General features: G+C 41.2%; 1 protein-coding gene across 18 annotated transcripts in view; it reads left to right on the top strand.

Annotated features, from left to right (window-relative positions):
- HUWE1 (HECT, UBA and WWE domain containing E3 ubiquitin protein ligase 1) overlaps positions 1 to 22,217 on the top strand; it is a 149,094-nt gene that overhangs the window by 28,334 nt on the left and 98,543 nt on the right. For all 18 annotated transcript variants that reach the window (XM_036304909.1, XM_036304917.1, XM_036304911.1 and 15 more), the window contains 4 exons: positions 3,205 to 3,273; positions 9,005 to 9,103; positions 9,938 to 10,144; positions 11,498 to 11,650. In XM_036304909.1, the coding sequence (XP_036160802.1) occupies positions 3,229 to 3,273; positions 9,005 to 9,103; positions 9,938 to 10,144; positions 11,498 to 11,650 (504 nt within the window). In that variant the 5' untranslated portion in view covers positions 3,205 to 3,228. The remainder of the gene's footprint in view (positions 1 to 3,204; positions 3,274 to 9,004; positions 9,104 to 9,937; positions 10,145 to 11,497; positions 11,651 to 22,217) is intronic.

The raw sequence follows: 22,217 nt of genomic DNA, 5'->3' as shown, positions 1-22,217 counted from the left end.
CAAAGCAGTCTTAGACACTTATGTTAAGATTTATAGGTGATCTCATCTACATTTTTGGTAAGTCATCTAGTTTTACATTTAGGCTCATGATCCTTTTATTACTTTGCTTTTTTATTGTTATGTAATCATGTGCAATATATTTCAGGTATACAACATAATGATTCAATATAACTAGAAGTTTGTACTTTTTGACCACCTTCACCCATTTCAGCCACCCCCACTTTTGGCAACGACTAATCTGTTTTCTGTTTCTGTGAGTTCCAGGGTTTTTGTTATATTTTTTTTTTTTTGAGATTCCCTATAGAAGTGAGATCATGCAGTATTTATCTTTTCCTCTGACTTATTTTCCTTAGCATAAATGCCCATATGTGTTGTTGCAGATGGCAAGATTTCCTTATATTTTATGGTTGAATAGTATTCCATTGTGTGTGTGTGTGCGCGCGTGCGTGTGCACGCACCACATTTTCTATGTGTTGGCTATTGCAAATACTGTTATAATAAATATGGGGGTACATATACCTTTTCAAGTTAGTGTTTTCATTTCTTTTGGATAAATACCCAGAAGTGGAATTGCTGGGGTCATATTTTTTAATTTTTTGAGGAACCTCCATACTGTTTTGTAGTACTGCAACAGTGTACATTCCCACCAACAGTGAGACAGGGTTTTCTTTTCTTCACATCCTCACCACATGATCCATTTTGAATTGATTTATATAAAATATGAGACTTTGGTTAAAGGGTTGGTATTTTTGCCTATAGATATCTACTTGCTCTGGCACCATTTGTTAATGAAACTACCTTTGATTGAGTTGCTTTTTCCTTTGGGCATATTTGATAATCTTTTGTCATTTGCAAATAGGGACAGTTTTACTTCTTCCTTTCTGATCTATATACCTGTTATTTTCTTACCTTACCCTATTGCAGTGGCTAGAACTTCCAACATGTGTGAATAAAAGTGGTGAGAATTGATGGGCATTCTTACCTTGTTCCTAACGTTAGAGGGAAAGCGTTCAGTGATTTGTGTTGTATGGTGTATGCAGCAGATGCAGCCAGTAGCTTCCCAACAAATGTTGCTCTAAGTAATGGGTATGAGAAAAACAAAGCCTGAGAATCTATATATATAAAAGCCTAAGCGACCGTCACAACCAAAACAACCAGACGGATGACTGAACAAGGCTGTGTGGGGCAGCCAGGCTGGCAGGGTGGTTAGTGAGGGTCGACCAAAAGACTGAGCAGCAGGCTGCATGGAGTGACCAGGCCAGCGGGGTGGGAGGGGCAGTGAGGGGCAACCAGGCTGGTGGTGGTGGTGGGGGGAGTTAGGGGCGACCAGGCTGGCAGAGGGGGGCAGTTGGGGGTAATCAGGCAGGCGGGCAGGTGAGCAGTTAGGAGCCAGTGGTCCCAGATTGTGATAGGGATGTCGAGGGGTCCCCGATTGGAGAGGGTGCAGGCTGGGCTGAAGGGACACCCCCCATGCACGAATTTCGTGCGCTGGGCCTCTAGTAATTGTATAAAAAGCTCATTTATAATTGTTGCCAGAATCCTGTTGGTCTCATTGTAGATATTTGGAAGTTATGGGCAGCAGGCATTTTGTCCATTCTGTATTAGATGCTGAGGTAGTTTTTTTTTTTTTAAAGTAATCTGAGTTCACATGCCTTAAATGTGAACCATAGAGGAAAAACATCTTTTTTTCTTCTGGAATGGTATCTACGGAAACATTAAACATACTCTGGATTTTCTCCAACTCTTACTGAATGCCCATTGGTTGAATGAATGCCAGTTACACAGGCAAATACACGCTATTTCTACTGCACTGAGTATGCTGGACTAAATCTAGGCCAAAAGTTGCCTAGAATTTATACTTGGTTTTGTCATCTTTATATTATGACGGTCTTCTTGGGGGGCGGGGCAGGGGGAAACATTGACCTCCAGTGACAGCTATGTAGCAAATACATTATTGGCAGCAGTATCTTTGTTGTGTGAAGAGCTTGCAATTAACCTCTCCCTCTGTTCATGTGAACTAGTTGCTAATAGGAGAAACCTTTTTCTTCCTGAGCCTTGGCCAGAGCATTTTAAAGGACCTGTCTACCATCAAAGATCACCTATATTTATACTATGGTTCTACTGAAGACTGTTGCTCACTTTTGAGCTTTCCAAACTACAGCTATTTCTAGTGAATTTTGTACCTCATTTTCTATTAAAAAATGAAAGTATTGTGTTGCTTTTGTTCTTATGATACAACTAATATATTTTTATTGGTTAAAAACATACAGAAATACACAGATAAAACAAACATACATAATCCTTTTGATTAGCAATGAATTAACATTTTGATGCATTTTTTACCTATTTTCTTTAGACAGACCTTTATACTGTTCATTCTATTTTGTGACTACTTTATTTCACCATGAAATCTTTGTGTGCTATTATATAATTGTGTGCAATATTTTTAACAGTTGCGTAGTATTTCATTTTAAACCAATTCTGTTTTGGACATTTGATCCTTTCCAATTTTTCACTATTATACATGGTAATTAAGTATGGATTCTTGTGGTTAAAGATTTATGTACGTACTTCTGATTTTCTTTGGATAAATTTCCAGAAGTGGGATTGTTAAGTTTTCCAGAAAACTACAGTGATATGGTGATTTTTCAACCTGAGATGTTAAAAACATTTAACTGTTTTCTTCTTTTTAATTTAATTTTTTTTAACTTAAATTCTTTATTGTTTAAAGTATTACATGAGTCTTCTTTTCTCCCATTGACCTCTCCCCGGCCACCCTTACCCCCAAGCACAAACCTTCACCCCCCTACTGTCTGTGTCCATTGGTTATGCTCATATGCATGCATACAAGTCCTTTGGTTGTTGAAAGTATTACATGTCTCCTTTTCCCCCCATTGACCTCTCCCTGGCCACTCCTGCCATATTTTATTTTCAATTATGAATGAGTTTAAGAGGTTTGTTAAAAAAAAAACATTTTAATTTTGGCTTAAATTGATTATAGACTTTTGCAACATATAGATGTGGGCCAGTTTTATCTGGAGAGATTCTTTACCCCTTCCTACCTCATAGCTGTGTCTCTGAATTGGCATGGCATTATAACTCCAGAATTTTTACTTTAAGCATTTTGCATGCTCTTCACTATATTGTCAATGTCTAAGCATGAATAGTTCAAGATTGCAGTTTTAATTCTTACTTACTTTTCAGGTTATAAAATAGAAAATCGAAAACATGAAAGTAGACAGGACTAAACTGAAAAAGACACCTACTGAGGCTGTAAGTATCCAAAAGTTTGCTCTATTTTTTCATTTCAGTAAACTTGCTTACAATCTGTTCACCAAATATGTTATTACTTGTATATACAAAGTGCAGTAAAAAAAAGTAACTTGTCTTGAAGCAGTCAGATTTTTGAACTTTTTTTATTAAAAAAGTGAGAAAGCTAATGACCAGTGGAAAGTGAGCCCTGAGCAGTTTGTAGCTGTATATACCTGAAGTAGGCTTCCTGGCTGTTGTTTCTATGCATTGAAAGGCTCTATGGTATAAAGTGGTAATATCTTTCTGATTAGATTTCTTGTGAAGCCAATGTTTTAGCTCTCTGTATTACTTTAACCTTAACCTTTGTATAGGTTGGCCATGTCAATTGATCCTATGTCAGTAGTAGAAATCCCAGCTTCAGTATTCTATCAGCTAGCCTAAACTGTGTTTGAGGTTAAAGTATGACACTCTTGTAGACCCCATGTGCTACAGGGAGCGCAAGCTTTGGAATTAGACATGGGTTTGAGTATTACCAGATTTTTGTGACTGAGAGTTTATTAACTTGCCATGGTTTCCACATCTATAAAACAGGACTGATAATTCCTCCTTGATTTGAGGCAGTTGCTTAGTAAAGTATCTGGTGCATAATCAATGAGTTCATTTTCTAAATACAGGCCTCTTGCTTTTTTTAAAGACTATCTACCTAGCGAGTATTACTTATAGATGTCACTGTTAACATTTTGCTATACTCCCAGTCTCTAAAAGATTATTGCATGGGTAGTTCTCCTGCCTTTTTACTTAGCATTATACTAATGAATGTGGGAGGTGTTATCTTCCCATACCCTCACCAGCATTATAGCTTATCTTTAAAATTTTGGTTACGAGGTGGCAAAGAAATATTTTACTCTGCTCATTTGAATGCTTTAATATATATTCCTCAATTTTATTATCCTTATGTTATACATATTAGATATATTCATTTTCATAATTGTTCCCAATACTTTCATTTTGTTTTTGATATGTTTTGGCACGGAAAATTTTTGACAATTATGTACTCAAAATATTTTTTTGGAAACTGAAGAACAGAAAAAAAGGTTGCCTTAAGAAACTATACAAATATTGGAAATGTAAAGTACTGTATCAAAAGGCACATGGCAGGTTCAGGAAAAATATTTGTAACCCAATGTACTTAGTATGTTTTGTAGCTAAATCAGTAGGAGGGATAAATATCCCAATGACAAAATATGCATAGGCCATTTCAGAAAAGAGCAGTCAGTAGAATTGCAGAATAATTAAACTTTGTAGAGAAATGCAAGTTAATTTTTTTTAACCTAATTGATTTTTAGGATTTGTTCTTTGAGTCACACCTATGTACAAATTCCTGGTTCAGAACATTTGATAGCTACTAGCAAATTACTTAGGATAAACTCCTCAAAGTGGAATTTTTAGATTATTGATTATGTGTGTTTTTATGGCTTAAAAATGCCTATTTTTTTTCAAGTAGCATACCCAGTTTTCCCTTGCTGTGGTCAATACTAGGTGTTATTTTTAAGGACATTTATGTTTTCAATTTTTTTTTCCCCATTTCAACGCTTTTAACTATTTCACCACTCCCCACCTGTGGCAGCCACCAGTCTGTTCTCTGTATCTATGAGCATGGTTTTCTTGTTTGCCTTTTATTTTTAAAATTCCATATATAAGTGATATCATACAGTATTTGACTTATTTCACTTAGCATAATGCTCTCAGGGTCCACCTATGTTGTCACAAATGGCAAGAATTCATTGTGGCTGAATAGTATTCCACATACCACATCTTTTTTATCCTCTTGTCCATTGATGGATACTTAGGTTGTTTCCATATCCTATCTGTTTACACTAATAAAAGAGAAAGATGCAAATTGACCGTACCTTCACAATGCCCACCAGCCAATCAGGAGTGAGTATGCAAATTAACCTCATCGCCTGCAGGGAGGAGGCAGCTCCCAGCATGGCGGGGCCTGCTTGACCAACACCACAGCAACCCAGTAGCAGGCAAGCCTGGCCCACAGGCAGCTCCCAGCATGGCAGGCCATCGCTGCTGTGACCTGGGGAGCAGGCAAGCCCAGCCCTCAGGCGGCTCCAGCACGGCCTGCTTGGCCATTGCCACAGCAACTTAGGAGCAGGCAAGCATGGCCAGTAGGCAGCTTCCAGCATGGCCTGCTTAGCTATGCCACGGTGACCCGGTAGCAGGCAAGCGTCACCTGCAGGCAGCACCCACCATGGCCTGCTTGGCCGTCACCTCGGCAGCCGGGCAGCAGGGAAGCGCGGCCCTCAGGCAGCTCCCAGCACAGCCTGGTTGGCTGTTGCCCTGCTGACCAGGGAGCAGGCAAGCCCCACCGGCAGGAAGCTCCCAGCACGGCCTGCTTGGCAGTCGCTGCAGTGTGGAGCAGGCAGGCCCCACAGAGAGCAGAGAACCATGGGGAGAGGGCCTAAGCCATCAGTAGGACATCCCCTGAGGGCTCCCGGATTGGAGAGGGTGCAAGTCAGGCTGAGGGACACACACACACACACACACACACACACACACACACACACACCATGCACGAATTTCGTGCTCCGGGCCTCTAATCTCTATATATAAAAGCCTAAGCAACTGGCTGGCTGGCCAACTGGCTGGTAGCTATGACGTGCAATGACCACCAGGGGGAAGACGCTCAACGCACAGGCATGGAAACATGGAACATACTGATGAATCTCAGAGGGGAGGGGAGAGGAGGAGGGCGGGAAGAGATTAACCAAAGATCTTATATGCATACTAGAGGCCCGGCGCATGGATTTGTGCACCAGTGGGGTCCCTCGGCCTGGCCTGCAGGGATCAGGCTGAAACTGGTTTTCTGACATCCCCTGAAGGGTCCTGGATTGCGAGAGGACCAGATTGTGGTTGGCCAGGCCTCTAGTTGTAAATAATGCTGCAGTGAGCATAGGGGTGGATAATATCCTTTCAAAATAGTGTTTTCATTTTCATCGGATAAAAATATCCAGAAGTGGAATTGCTGGATCCTATGGTAGTTCTCTTTTTAATTGTTTGAGAAACCTCCATACTATTTTCCATAGTAACTGCCCAAGAAAGACATGTATTGATCTCTTTGTGTATCAGCAACTGTGCAAAGGATTTTTTCCCCATGATTTGATCTCTTTATAGGAGCAAATCAATATAAACCATGGTAATTGGTATGTAGCTATTAAACTGGCAAGTGATTTCTCTTATCTATACTAATGAAGAGTTAATATGCTAATGGTTGGGACACCCTAACGGGTAATGACCAGACCATTAGCATATTAGCTGGGGCGTTGCTCCAGAGATGGGGTGGAAGCGGAGAGGGGCCCAGAGGAGGCAGGACCATCCCATGCTGGGGAGGGCAGGGGTGCGAGCTCATAGCGCCCCCCTCACCAGTCCTTCACCACCCACTGCTCACACTCTTGAGTACCCCACGGCACACCTGCCAGGGGAAGGAGCACAGCGCAGCAGGCAGGAGGCTTCCACGTTCTCCTTGGTGCCATGACAGGGCGGAAGCAGGGAGGCTCCCAGAGAAGGCGGGACCCGAGGTGACTTGAGGGACTGAGAGTGGGGCTTGAAGAGGCCAGAGAAGGCCAGAGGGTTTGGGAGCTGGGCCAGGCACGCTAGAGCTCTGCGTGGACAAGTTCGGGTGTCAAGGCAGGGCTGCAGGTGGGTGGGCGGTGCTGTGCGATTTTGCACGCTGGGCTCCTAGTCATGAATAAAGAAATACACACTCAAATTGCATTTATGTAGCAGGGACAATATCCTAAAGATAAATTTCTGTCCCTGGTGTATTCTGTAAACTGCAAGGTCCAAAGGGACCTTGCCACTCCTGATAAAACAATAACATGCTGGCATGTTAAGTTGATGCCACGATGTTACCTGGTTCTTTTGAGCAGAAACACAAGCAACTTAGATGCCTTGGACATATGTGTTTCAGAGGGTGCCCTTTGAAGTTTGAGAGCCTCAGGAAAGTTTCCAGGGGTCCAGAGGTTTGGGAAGTATTGAGATTTTCCTTCTAAAGTGAGAGACAGGTTGCAGCATCTGCACCACACACCATAAACTTTATGGCATAAAGAAAGAGGAACAGTGTATGGGGTGCCTCTTCAGAATTTGCAGCAGACCCCTAGAGTTTGAGCCATGCCATCCTCTGCCAACAAATATCTTAGCATTCAGAAAAGCAGCTTCTGGCTTGCTACAGAACCTTGATAAAGAATGAATGCCTGATTATGTTATAGATAATAATGATTACAGGACCCAAATGTTCATCATGCACTGGGAGTTATCTAACTCACAGAATCATAAAATTGGATCTGCTTAGCTGCTTTCCATTAGAAATTGAAGTGATATATTTGATACTAGGCACAAGTGAATTGCATGAGCAGATGGTTCAGACTCCCATGTTTTTCTGTTTCTAATGCTTCACCACCTCTTCCTCATCCTATATGACTTCAAGAAGAGGAAGAAAAAGTGCATGCCTGTTTTATGGAAGGATTTTATGCCAAGGACTTACATACATTTACCACAAAAATTTGAGGTAGCCTCTTTAATAATGTTCACTTTAGAGGGAGGAAAGTTTGGGGACTTAGCTTAAAGAAAACCATATACCTCTATGCCCTTATTGTTCCCTGTTCTGTTTTGGGTGCTGAAAATACTCCTAGTTCAAATCTCACAATAACACTGCTGGATAAATAGGTTGTGTTCATTTTGCAAAAGAGAATACTGAAATTCAGAGAGGTAGCTTACCAACTGCCTAATTCCAAAGCCCATGCTCTTTGTAATATTATTCTGTCTCACAATATTTAAACTCCTATTATGTGAGATAAGTGCTTTGTGTATGTGGCAAAAATTTGAGCTTCACATTTTTGAGATAGTTATTAGATCCGTTTTCCTGGTAAGAAAGCTGTGGCTTATAGGTTGTATTTGCTCATGATCAAACAGCTTAGTAAACATCAAGGTAAAAACTGAACCCAGATTTGTTTGGTTCCAAATCTAGGCCTATCCTAGGATACTGTACTGCTTTACCAAGTTAAAGAGCAAGTATAGTCACTTCCAGCTGCCATCCATTAATAGAAGGCTTCTCTGTCCCAGTCCCTATCCCCTGCTTCACTTTCAGAAACGTTACTATAAACTTTCAGTCCACACCTTGTTACCTGACAAACAGGCTCTTCATCAATAAAAGAGGACAGAAATGTATAGAAATGGGACCCTCAGTAAGAATAGAGTCCTGGTTTTACAAAGTTCAGAAGCTCTTTGCTCTCCTACAATTGGAGGGTTTTAAGTTGCAGAAAAATATAGCTAATGCTCATCTTAACCTTTTACTGTGAATTTACTAGGGCTTTTCAGTGTTCCTCTGATTCAACATTCCTTTTCAGGGATTCTGGTTGTCTTTCACTCCATGGTACAGATGCCTTCATTTTGTTTTTATTGATGTTTAGCTTCTTTGTATTATTCTGTTGTCGGTATCCATCCAAGCAGTTTGTCTATATCTGCAAGTTTATCTGGGTTTTAAAAATGCACACAGATGCGTTGTTTCATTATAAGATTTCCATTTTAATCCCAAGGGATCATCTGGCAAATTTCTGCTTAAGTAGTTATTCTATCAAAAGTTAAATTTCTAAGTGTATTACTTAAAAGATTTGTTTTTCCATTTTTCTTCTTTGTGTCTCCCTCATAATCTAAAACACCCTTTGTGAATACTTGTTTTTCTCAGCCTGCAGATTGCAGAGCCTTAATAGACAAACTCAAGGTTTGTAATGATGAGCAACTCCTCTTGGAACTGCAGCAGATCAAAACATGGAACATTGGAAAGGTATGTGAACCCATGCTTCCAAAAGACAGGGATCCCTGGACTAGTACATCATTTTGTATGCTCTGATATGGAAAGAGAAACCATAATGAGGTAGCTTCATTTAGCAATCACTTAATAAGCATCTAGTGCAGGGGTGGGCAAACTTTTTGACTCGAGGGCCACAATGGGTTCTTAAACTGGACCGGAGGGCCGGAACAAAAGCATGGATGGAGTGTTTGTGTGAACTAATATAAATTCAAAGTAAACATCATTACATAAAAGGGTACGGTCTTTTTATTTTTTTAGTTTTATTCATTTCAAACGGGCCGGATCCGGCCCGCGGGCCATAGTTTGCCCATGGCTGATCTAGTGTATGTCTAGCATAGCTGTAGATTAGTAACTTTTAACCTGTGAATGGTTGCCAAGGAAATTTTGAAAGAAATATGAGAGGAAAATTTTGCTAGCTGAGGAAGAGGAACATTTAAGATTTTTACTTTTAGTTTAAAAGAATCTTCTTTGATAACTAAAAATGAACACGTCAGGCAAAATGGGTTCTGGAAGGGAAGAGTCACTGTGTTTGTAGACCTCAGAATGTAGCCAGAATTCTCCCTCAGAAGACTTAGCGCAAAGGGTTTTGTGGCATCTAATGGTGTCTGTGGGTGAGCAAGCAATAACAATTCATGTCCATGTGGTTCAAAGCACAATCTTTCTCTGGGTTTCTGTATTGATGAGGGATTGAAGAGAAGCAAAGATGGGAAGTGAATTTGTCTAGGTGTCACACTCAGCAATTCATTGTAACAAAGTACCCACACAAACACCTTACTTATTCTTTTCTTCCTCTTTCTCTTTCTCCAGTGTGAGTTATATCACTGGGTGGACCTGTTGGACCGCTTTGATGGAATTCTGGCAGATGCTGGGCAGACGGTGGAGAATATGTCATGGATGCTCGTATGTGATAGGCCGGAAAAAGAACAACTGAAAATGCTTCTCTTGGCTGTGTTGAACTTCACAGCCTTGCTCATTGAGTACAGCTTTTCCCGGCATCTGTACAGTTCCATAGAGGTAGGAGAGGCTCAGACCTCTGTGCTCTGTTCTTAACTGGAATTGTTCATGTCTGGAAATAAGGAAATTACTATTTCTCTCTGAGGGATTACTTGTTTCCTTTTCATTATGGAACTCGGGGATTTTCCATGTCAAAAACAATGGTAGGATGTTTCTTGAATATAGATACCCTTCACAGGATTGATGGGAAAATTCTTCAAGAAATTAATGAAAATGTAATACATGTATTGAAGTATTCTTTGGAATTTTCAGGAATTGATCTTTGTCTCACAAATTAGAGCAGCCTCAAATTACTTTTAAACTATTAGAAATATTTTTATTTCCTTGACACTTTACTGTACTTACTGCTTTTCTAAGTTTCTGTGCTGCTTTTCAGTCTTCTCTCCTTTTTCCACAAAATGTGTATTAATATCATGCTAAGTATTCTTATAAAGTAAAGTGGGCACAGGAATCGGTGAGCTTTTGAATGGGTCAAAAATCACGATGAGAAGTAACTCTTTTCCTTTAGCCTAACTTTAGACTTTTGTATCACTGTTGGTTAAGTACCCTGTTGTGGTGTGTTAATTTTCCTAAGTCTTCCATAAAGAAACAGAATCAGAACAAACAAGCAGAAAGAAAATAGCTTAGGAAAAGTGGAACAACTGGACTAAGGACCTAGCACCCAAAGTTTTAAGTGGGGAATGTATAAACTGTCTGTTGGAGATGAAATGGTTTAGCTGCTAAAGAAAGTCCATGGCCTTGGGGATAATCAGCAACTGAAAATACCTGGGTTCATTTCCAATTGAATTGCATACTGATTTTAATGTTGACCAAATGCTTCAATATATTGGTGTTTCGATTGTATTAAAGAACCAAAATAGAGATTCTTGTGTAACTGTTATATACACTGTTCCATGACAATCATGTGCCCCCAGGTGTTGCTATCTTCAGCTCCTATATGAAGGACCCTGTGTTTTAATTCCGGTTTTATTTGTCATAAAGGATCGGGAGCATAACATTATCTTTCATTTGTTATACTTTTGGTTTAGTTGGAAATGGTGTTCTTGAGTTCCACTATGTATTAAAATACCATTTTGTTTCTTTTGTAATCTGTTTTTTCCTGTGAGGTCACCTGTGCAGTTTTGAACTGCTGTTCAATTTTTTAACTATTATTGGATTTTCTGAGTTGCCACCAGATTGTAAGTTTCTTGGGGACAAGGTTACATGTTGTAAGGCCCAAATACTTACATGTTTTTTTGGTGTTCTTAAACTTCTTGATAGTTTTGTAAATGTTGACAAATCTGTATTGGCATTTAAGTTTTCAATGTGTAGTGTGCTTGATAGCATGAACCTGCCCTCTTTTGTCCCTTATAGCATTTGACAACTTTACTGGCTTCCTCTGATATGCAAGTGGTGCTGGCAGTCCTTAACCTTCTGTATGTATTTAGCAAAAGATCAAATTACATCACCCGCCTTGGATCTGACAAGAGAACCCCACTGCTAACCCGGCTGCAACATTTGGCAGAGGTGAGTCATGGGTGAAGAGTTGGAAGGGCACAAAAATTGGATCATGTAGTACCTTTTCACAGGTGTTTCTTGTAGTTGCAAAATGGATAGGAGTCCCTAAGTTAACTTTACTGACCTAATTGAGTAGAACTATTGGTGCCTACTTAGCTAGGTTCCAAAAACCCTAAGAAGTATTCCCAACTAATGGATTAAGGAATTTGATGAATCTCTGTTCACAAAACAGAATCTCTTTGTTCAAAAATGACAACTTGTCTTCTGGAAAGAAAGTTCAGAATCAGATTCTACATGGGGAGGAGGTATGGTGCAAAAAAGATCTGAATTTGTGTCCTGGCCCTGCTCATTAGCTCTGATATCATTTTCATCTTTCAATTTAGTGTATCTACTATAAAGTAGTTTCAGAGTAAAAAAGTTTAAGGTACTTAATGCTATTCTCAGTTAATTACTTGGTTTGTGATAGTAGTAATTGTAATTATAGGCAAAAGCTCTACTAAAAGGTCAACTCAACCAAACTATTGTCCAGTGTTCCTAGAGGTAAATTGATAATACAAACTTAGATTTGAGGTATACATTACTAGAGAACTTCCTTAGAAGAAAATTAATAAGGTTGATTTTTAGAAGTTTTTTCAAATAATAACTCAAGTTTCAGGCTGTTTTATATGCATGGTTACTTAAAAAAAATTTTATGATTACAAATGTAACATAGTATGAAAATTCTAGGACGTATAGGAAAATATAAAGAAAATGGCAGCCCTACCTGGTTTGGCTCAGTGGATAGAGTGTCAGCCTGTGGATTGAAGGGTCCTAGGTTCGATTCTAGTCAAGGGCACATGCCCGGGTTGTGGGCTCGATCCCCTGTGAGGGTTGTGCCGGAGGCAGCCAATCAATGATTCTCTCTCATCATTGATGTTGCTATCTCTCTCTCCCTCCCCTTCCTCTCTGAAATCAATAAAAATATTTTTAAAAAAGAAAAGAAAATTGCAACCACCTGTAATTCATCCAGATGAAGCCTCCCTTAAGATTTGAGCATATTTTCCTCTTGCATTTATCAATATGTACATACTAGAGGCCTGTTGCACGAAGAGATTCGTGCAATAGACCTTCCTTTCCCCTGGCTGCTGGCACCAGTTTGCCTCCGGCCCTGGAGCCATGAGGCCTTGCTCCACCGCTTGGAGCCTATGTATGCAAATTAACCACCATCTTTGTTGGTGGTTAATTTGCATATCATGCTGATTAGCCAATGGGAGATGTAGCGAAGGTACAGTCAATTACCATGTTTGTCTATTAGATTAGATAAGTATGCAACTGTTTTCTTAACATATTGTATTTATCTATTGCTATTAAAAAAATGGAAGACAGTTCAATATTGGATCCCCAGGTAACAGTTAAAAGGAACAAGAAGCCATATCTACCAGAATTCACAATGGAAAAACTAAATAAAGCATTTCCATTGTTTCAGAGGTCACACAAAAATGTCAGCTATTAACTTTTGCAACTTAAATTTGTAGCAGAGGTCCTAACCAATACAATAAGAGGAAAGAAAGAAATGAAGGTTACATATAAAAATGAAAATTCATTATTATTTGTAGGTGATGGGATTGAGACTCTTGGATTTCTGGGGGGACAATATAAAATTATTAGGACTAATGAAAATACAGTGAGGTAACCAAGTAAACAATTAATATATAGAAACAAATAGCTCCTCCATACATCAGTAATAACCAAGTAGAAAGTGATTAGAAAAAAGACCCCATTCACTGTATTGATAAGCATAGGGGCTTTAAAATATCCATATTGGATAAAACTAAATTTAAGAAAAAATGTGGAAGGTTATATATATTGTGATCTCGTGAAGAAGGAATTCTTAAAAATCCCAAAGCATAGCCTTGGCTATTTTAGTTCAGTAGTTAGAATGTCAGCCTGTGGACCGAAAAGTCTCGGGTTCAATTCCCATTCAAGAGCATGTTCCTCTGTTGCAGGCTCGATCCCCAGCGCCGGTCAGGGTGCATGTGGAAGCAACCAATCAATGTGTCTCTTTCACATCGATGTTTCTCTCTCAAAAAATACGTGGAAAAAATCCTCAGGTGAGGATTTTTAAAAAATCCCAAAGTATAAACCATATGGTAAAAATTTGAATTTTATAATATAAAATTAAGACTTCCTTTTCAATGAAAGATGTCATAACTCAGTGCTACTCCTTTTTAAAAAATATTTTTATTGATTTCAGAGAGGAAGGGAGAGGGAGACAGAAACATCAATTATGTGAGAGAATTATTGATCTGCTGTCTCCTGCACACCCCCTACTGTGGATTGAGCCCACAACCTGAGCATGTGCCCTAACCAGGAATAGAACTGGTGACCTCTTGGTTCCTGGGTGGACACTCAACCACTGAGCCATACCAGCTGGGCTTCAGTGCTACTCTTAAAATGCTTACACTAGAATGTAAATCAGCACACTGCTTCCTTCATGAAGAAAAATATCAATTGATCAATTATGTGGTTGAATACCATTCTGGTGCAAACTCATTTTGTCATGGAACAGGAATATTCAAATAAATGGTGAAATAGCAAGTGGTCTGTGGACAACATTACACTGTACTGCCGAAGATAGTTAACAGACTGGTGATAGAGAGATTTTTAGCAATGTTTTAAGAGTTTCAAGGGTCGCCGAGACCGGTTTGGCTCAGTGGATAGAGCGTCGGCCTGCGGACTGGGGGGTCCCAGGTTCGATTCCGGTCAAGGGCATGTACCTGGGTTGCGGGCACCTCCCCAGTGGGAGATGTGCAGGAGGCAGCTGATCGATGTTTCTCTCTCATCGATGTTTCTAACTCTCTATCTCTCTCCCTTCCTCTCTGTAAAAAATCAATAAAAAAAAAAAAAGAGTTTCAAGGGTCTGTTAATGTAGAATATCCAAAAGTGCCTCCAAAGTAACAAGGATAAATAGACAACGGATATAGACAGACAATTCATAGACCAGGGAACTCAGCACGAATAGATGGTCAAACTCATTAGTAATTAGAGAAATACAAATAAAACCACACACTTTATAAAGCTATATCAGATGAAGTAGGGAGAGGGAGAAAGAAACATCAATGTGAGAGACACATTGAATATGCCCTGACCAAGGCCGGGGAGCGAACTCGCAACCCATGTACATGCCCTTGACCAGAAATCAAACCTATGACCCTTAAGTCCCCAAGCTGATGTTCTAACCACTTAGCTGCACTGGTCAGAGCTCTGCAGCAATTTTAATGCATGCTCCCAGATGAACTATGCCACGCCCCAGCTGTGTGCATTTATTTACTCATGGTGACTGGTGAATGCATGCATTTACTAGACCTATTCAGTATAAATTTAAAATTATAGTAATACTTAAACTATTCTGTGAAAAACTAAGTCGCTTCATGTAGCTGTAAGTAGTGTTCTTTTAATGGCTACATAATATTCCACCATTTGGATGTTCCATAATTCAGTTATTTCCCAACTAATGCATATTCATTTTTCCTGTTATGAGCAATGATGTTACATTAAGCAGTCTTGAATGTATGCCTTTATTTACTGATACTTTTGATTCTATGATATAGTCCAAGAAATCTTCATGTTACTTTAATTGGCACTTAGCTGATGAGTAGTGAATTAAGCATCTTTTTTCATATTTGGCCACTAAGATTTACTCTTGTGAATTGTCAGTTCATTTCTTTTACCCATTTTCCTATTGGTTTAGTGTGGTTTTTTAAGATTTAAAACATTTGATTATGCCTTAATTATGTAATAAATTTGTTTTCCTTTTTCCCATTATTTATTCCATTTTTTAGTGTTTCTTTGTCATCTAAGTTTTTCCCCCTCAATCTTTGTTTGTTTATTGCATTTCTGTACATTGTGGTTTCATAAACAGTTCAGAAAAAGTGCTTTAATGGCTTTTAGAAAGTGTTGTGTAGCATATTTTGTTCTTTATGGAATGTAACTTTGTATGTGGTATCTTTTCTTATGGTAGTTTTTTAGTGACTCAATCCAGAGATATGGGCTGATAGTGAATATGAATAGTGATTAGTGAACTGCAAATGTAAGGGAAATTCTCCAGGAAGACTTGTTGAATAAGTTGAGAGCCAGTTGGTTGGTTTTTGCTAAGGTCTATGGTACACGGGTTCTCAAACTTGAGCATGTACCAGAATCAATTTAGTAAAGCATACATTGGTCTCCCTCCTCTGATCATACCCCTTAACCCCACCCGTTTCTGATTTCCTAGGCTTAGGGCAGGGCCTGATAATTCACATTGCTAACTAGTTTCCAGGTGATAACTAAGGCTACTGGTTCAGGGACCACGCTTCGAGAACCACTGGTCTAGTCTATCCTATTGGGTAAGTTAAAGATTTTTAACTAATTTTTATAGTTCCATCTCAAAGAACATCAGGTCTTTAGCAAATCCCATCTAGTGAGATGGTGTCAAATAGGCCTTTCTGCCATGGTTGATGTAATCGTTATTTATTGTGTGTCTACTTAATTGCCAAGAACAGATGGTAACTCTACTGGGTGTAGGTGAGGACAATGAGACTCAGAAGTTATATTGTTTTGGGTGAAAGGCATTAGGATTTTTGCACCTGATAAAATGTAACATCTGCTGTTCCTGTCTAAGACAGTTGGAGTTGTTTGAGTATGGTTTTTATTCTAAATCTGAGTGTCAGCCTGAGAACTAGCTCCTGCATCCACATCCAAACTTTTCAACCAGAACTGAACATAGTAAAAACATTTCCTTTTCTTCAAAAAGTTCACGTGGTGGATGAGAAAGAAGATTGCATGCATAATAAAAAAGGCAACTAGTTATTCTGAGTAGTACTGACTAGTAAGTACCCTAGAATCTTAAACATTTCATGGATTTATCTTATTGGCTATAAAATAAACTTTTCTTCATATCTGTATATATAAAACCCGAAGCGACCACTCGACCATTTGACTGGTCGCTATGATGTGCACTGACCACCAGGGGGCAGGCGCTCAATGCAGGAGCCACCCCCTGGTGATCAGTGTACTCCCACAGTGGGAGCGCCGCTCAGCTGACTAACGGGCACCAGACACAGGGCTCAGCTGTTCCACCTTCGCCTGCCCCGCCTCTGCAGCAGCACCACTGACTGGTTGCGCAGCAGCACAGTGAAGCTGGGATGAGGCACAATGAAGCCGGGCTGAGGGACCCTGGGCCTCTAGTTAAAAAATATGTGCTTAGCCTGAGCAGTGTTGCTCAGTGGTTGAACATCAACCTATGAACCAGGAGGTCATGGTTTGATTCCCAGTCAGGGCACATGCCCAGGTTGCGGGCTCAGTCCCCAGTAGGGAGTTGTGCAGGAGGCAACCAATGATTCTCAACATCAATGTTTCTATCTCTCCCTTCCTCTCTCTGAAATCAATAAAAATATGCTAGTTGTAATACTTTAAACAATAAAATGAAATTAAAAAGATAAAACTAAACATATATTGACCATAAAAAATCCTATTTAATAAAAGAGTAATATGCAAATTAACCATCACTCCATCACAAAGATGGCAGCGGCCACGGAGCTGGAGCGAGCAGGAGCCTTGCATTGCCCCGGCAATGGAGGAAGCTAAGCTTCCCGCATGCCCAGGCCGGCCCTGAGCTCTGCTCAAGGCTACCAAGTTTCAATTATAGAAGATAAATAAATCCCTGATACCTGCTTCTAGCCGGCATGGCCTCCAATCAAGGAGGGGCTGGGAATATGGATTGCCAGGGGCAACCCAGCTTCCAGCCAGACCAAGGCAACAAAGTTTCAATTATAGACGTTAAATAAATCTCAGATACCTGCTTCCAGCCTGCGGACATGGCCAGCCTCAACTGGGAGCTTGGGTGGCTGGGGGCTGTGGCCAGCCTACAAATAGCCATCAGCCCCTCACCCAGGTTGACCAGGCACACCAGTGGGACCCCCTCACCCTGAAGGGACTGTGGCCAGCCTGCAAACAGCCATCAGCTCCTCACCCAGGCTGGCCAGGCACCCCAGTGGGGACCCCCCACTGTGATCCGGGACACCCTTCAGGGCAAACCAGCCGGCCACCACCCATGCACCAGGCCTCTATCTTATATAATAAAAGGGTAATATGCAAATTGACCCTAACAGCAGAACGACTGGGAATGACTGACTGGTCACTATGACACACACTGACCACCAGGAGGCAGACGATCAATGTAGGAGATGCCTCCTGGTGGTCAGTGCGCTCCCACAGGGGGAGCTCTGCTCAGCCACAAGCCAGGCTGACGGCTGCCAGCACAGCAGTGGTGGCGGGAGCCTCTCCCGCCTCCTCAGCAGCGCTAAGGATGTCTGACTGCAGCTTAGCCCTGCTCCCCACTGGCAAGTGGACATCTCCGAGGGCTCCCAGGCTGCCAGAGGGATGTCTGACTGCCAGCTTAGGCCCGATCCCCCAGGAAGTGGGCTGAAGTCAGCAGGTGGACATCCCCTGAGGGGTCCCAGACTGCAAGAAGGCACAGGCCGGACTGAGGAACGCCCCCCTGAGTGCAGAAATTTTTGTGCACCGCCCTCTAGTATCCTATATAATAAAAGAGAAACATGTAAATTGACTGTCCCTCCGCTACGCTCACCAGTCAATCAGGAGTGAGTATGCAAATTAACCCAACAAAGATGCTGGGTTAATTTGCGTACGCAGGCACTGAGCAGCCTGGGTCCTCAGAACATTCTCGTCACCCACCTCACTCCTAGCCTGTAGGCCAGCGCATAGTTCCTGAGCGGCTGGGGACCCAGAATGCCCCTGGCCACTCCGGGCCTATGTGCGCAGGCGTCAAGCGGATGTTCCCACCATGTGGCCACTTGTGCATGCACCGGCGCCAAGTGGCAGCCCGGGTCCACGCCTCCCAGCCCGGTGCCCACAACGCGGGACTGGCTGCCAGCATTGGGGGTGTGCCCCCCAACTCCCACCCCCACCCCCCCACCCCCCGGTGGCAGGGACATGCCCCTAGCCCAGTGGACACAATGTAGGGAGTCCTCTGCGCATGAGCTGCAGAGGAAACACTTTTTCTTTTTAAAAGAAATATATTTTATAGATTTTTTTACAGAGAAGAGGGGAGTGGGATAGATAGTCAGAAACATTGATGAGGGAGAAACATCGATTAGCTGCCTCCTGCACACTCCCCACTGGGGATGTGCCCCCAACCAAGGTACATGCCCTTAACAGGAATCAAACTTGGGACCCTTCAGTCTGCAGGCCAACGCTCTATCCACTGGGCCAAACCAGTTTGAATGTAAACACCTTTTCTGACCGCTCATTGGCTAAGCTCCCTGTACACCGCCACTTGCAGTGTTCTTGGTAACTTGGATTATAAGAATCCAAGAAGGTGATCTAGGGTTTTTCCACCACACTCCTGGAGGAAAAAATGAATGTCTGCTGCTGGAGGGGCTAAGAAATATCATATCCTGCCCTAGCCGGTTTGGCTCAGTGGATAGAGCCTCGGCCTGCTGATTGCAGGGTCCGGGTTTGATTATGATCAAGGGTATGTACCTAGGTTACAGGCTCCTCCCTGGCTGGGGCCTAGGTCAAGGCTCATACAGGAGGCAACCAATCAAAGTGTCCCTCTCACATTGATGTTTCTCTCTGTCTCTCCCTCTCTCTCCCACACTCTCTAAAAATCAATGGAAACATATCCTCAGGTGAGGATAAAAAATATAATAAAGAAATGTCATATCCTATGAAAGACACATCTTGAAAATGCCTAAAGAAAGTTGTCATTTTTTCATGGTGAAGGGACTGGAATCCGTGTTGATGAAAACACCTTGGTGACTGCGGTGGCTGGCAGTGGCTGCAACAGCGGGGTGACGGGGCTGGCGCCTTCCCCTGATCAGCCCGGTTGCCGCCTGCAGAGGGAGGCCTAAGCCGTCAGTAAGACATCCCTTGAGGGCTCCCAGTTTGTGAGAGGGGGCAGGCTGCATGGAGGTAACGCATGCCTGGCCCCCCCCCCCCCGCACGAATTTCATGCACCAGGCACCTAGTATATGTATCTATATATCTATATCTATATCTATCTATCTGTCTATCTATATAGGCTGCACCAGTGGGGTGATGGGGTGGCGTACAGGGAGCTATAATATATACATAGTAAAAACGTACTCAGTGTTTTATAAACTTAGAAATGTACAGAAGAAAATTTATAATTGTGTATACTCTTAGCCTTTGGTACACTTTTCTTAGTCTTTACCTTATGCATATTTCTTTATATCGCTGAATGCATGTGGTATTAGGCATATAATTTTGAATCCTACTTTATTTACTTACCATATAAACATCAGTTTTCCCATATTAACTTTACATAATTTTATTAAAAATAACTTCTTTTTATTTAATATAATGGTAATATGTCATAAATGTTACAATAACACAGACTTTCATGAGTCAAGTTTGGCTTAAACATGTTCTTTTAAGGATCCCAGGTTACCACAACTTTCTTATTGTAGGTGCTTGATTTTTACTAGATCACAAGATGGAAAGTGATTTTCTTGTGACAGTAATGATAGTAGAAATATTCTAAAACAATGAATTGTGACAACAGAAGAAACAAAAGGAAAGTTGTGAAGAGTTTATTCAAGTTTATTCCCTCTTACAAATTCAGGTTCTTGGATTGAATGACCTGTCCTGCTATGTAGCATCAAGTGTTAATAGCCTTTATTCTCATGGCTTTTGGCAAATTCCATGTTTCTTCACTGGAAATCTGTGGTGTAGCCAAGAAAATATTGAAAATGTAATGAGAAATTACTTTTCCTATTGTTAAACCTTTTTTATAAAACTATATGAATTAAAATAGTGTGGTAATAACAGTGGAATTGGCCAGTTTCAAGTTTCCAGGAACAGATCCAACACATAAGAATTGTATTTATAATAAAGATGACATCAAATTAGCAGAAAAAGGAAATTCCTATATAATAAAGAGGTAATATGCAAATTGACCCTCATGTCACAAGATGGCCGCCCCGTTGTCACAAGATGGCCGCCACAAGATGGCTGCCCCCACATTGTCACAACATGGCCAGCAGGGAAGGGTAGTTGGGGGGGCGGTGACCAGGCCAGCAGGGGAAGGCAGTTGGGGGTGATCGGGCCAGCAAGGGAACAGTTAGGTATCAATCATGCCGGCAGGAGAGCACTTAGGTGTCAGTCAGGCTGGCAGGGGAGCAATTAGGGGGTGATCAGGTTGGCAGGCAGAGGCGATTAGAGGTGATCAGGTTAGCAGGCAGAGGTCGTTAGGGGTGATCAAGCTGACAGGGGGGCCAGTTAGGAGCAATCAGGCAAGCAGGCAGATGATCAGTTAGGAGCCACAGGGATCAGGCCTAAACCGGCAGTCAGACATCCCCTGAGGGGTCCCAGATTGGAGAGCGTGCAGGCTGGGCTGAGGGACACAGCCCTTCTCCCTCCCCCCCCCCCCCATGCACGAATTTTGTGCACCGGGCCTCCAGTTATTAAATTATTATAACAACTGGCTACCTATTTGCAAGGTAATTAAGGTAGACCCCACCTCGTCACAGTATAATTAAGATCTATTTTAAAAGTTGAATGTTAAAAGCATGAAGCTATAAGCATTGAAAGAAAGTATAAGTACATGTTTTTATGTTGTTTGGTGTGGGCAAGCTCTTTTCAGGAACAAAGCTAATACCATCAGAGAAGAAATTAATACAATCTTTTGTATTTTAAATACTTTAAATATTTTGAATATTTTTAAATACTGTCATACTATCATACAGTTATCTCAGTTTTGTTATATTTCTCTTATCACCACAGTGAATAATGTATCAATATTTGTCCATATTTAGTCACAAAATTTTTTATGAATTTGAGAGAGAGAGAGAAATATCTACACTTCCCCACTTATGTTTTTGGTCTCACAGTATACTTTTTACATTGCAAACTCATGAACATACTATTTTAGTTCTTATTATTTTTAATACTTTTGTCCTTTCACTTTTATTACCTATGGATAATTGTTGGAGATAGTGTTCTCCTGAGGCTCTCAAACTGCTGAGAGTGGCTGCAGCCAGTTCACAGGCCACTGCGGGGTCCATAGCTGGGACCAAAGTCTACATGCCTATTACCATGGATCTTTTGGCTTATTGGGCTGGATTCCACAGTTTACACCAAGCATTTAAAAAAAAATTTATTATGGATTTCAAAGAAGAAAGGAGAAGGAGAGAGAGTTAGAAACATCAATGATGAGAGAGAATCATTGATAGGCTGACTCCTACACACCCTCTACTGGGGATCGAGTCTGCAACCTGGGCATGTGCTCTTGACCGAAATCCAACCTGGGACCCTTTCTCTATCCACTGAGCCAAACCCACTAGGGCCACAAAGGCATTTTTGTCTGGATGGATGCCCAAATTGTTGTGGTGACAGTAGAGAGCAAGAGACGTCTTAATCAGTCATCTCCCTTATGTCACTCCTCCATTTGCTATAATTTATTTTTTTGACTAGTATAATGTCGTTACTTTAGAAGTCAGATTCTCATCCCTCCCCAGAGTTATTGTTGTTTATACTTTTCTTAACCAGTTTAATAATTCTTTGTTTTGTGTGG

Source organism: Myotis myotis, unplaced genomic scaffold (genome assembly GCF_014108235.1).
Source record: "Myotis myotis isolate mMyoMyo1 unplaced genomic scaffold, mMyoMyo1.p scaffold_m19_p_4, whole genome shotgun sequence".
NCBI lineage: Eukaryota > Metazoa > Chordata > Mammalia > Chiroptera > Vespertilionidae > Myotis > Myotis myotis.
The sequence above is the reverse complement of the archived record's forward strand: the minus strand, read 5'-3'. Positions and strand labels throughout refer to the sequence as shown.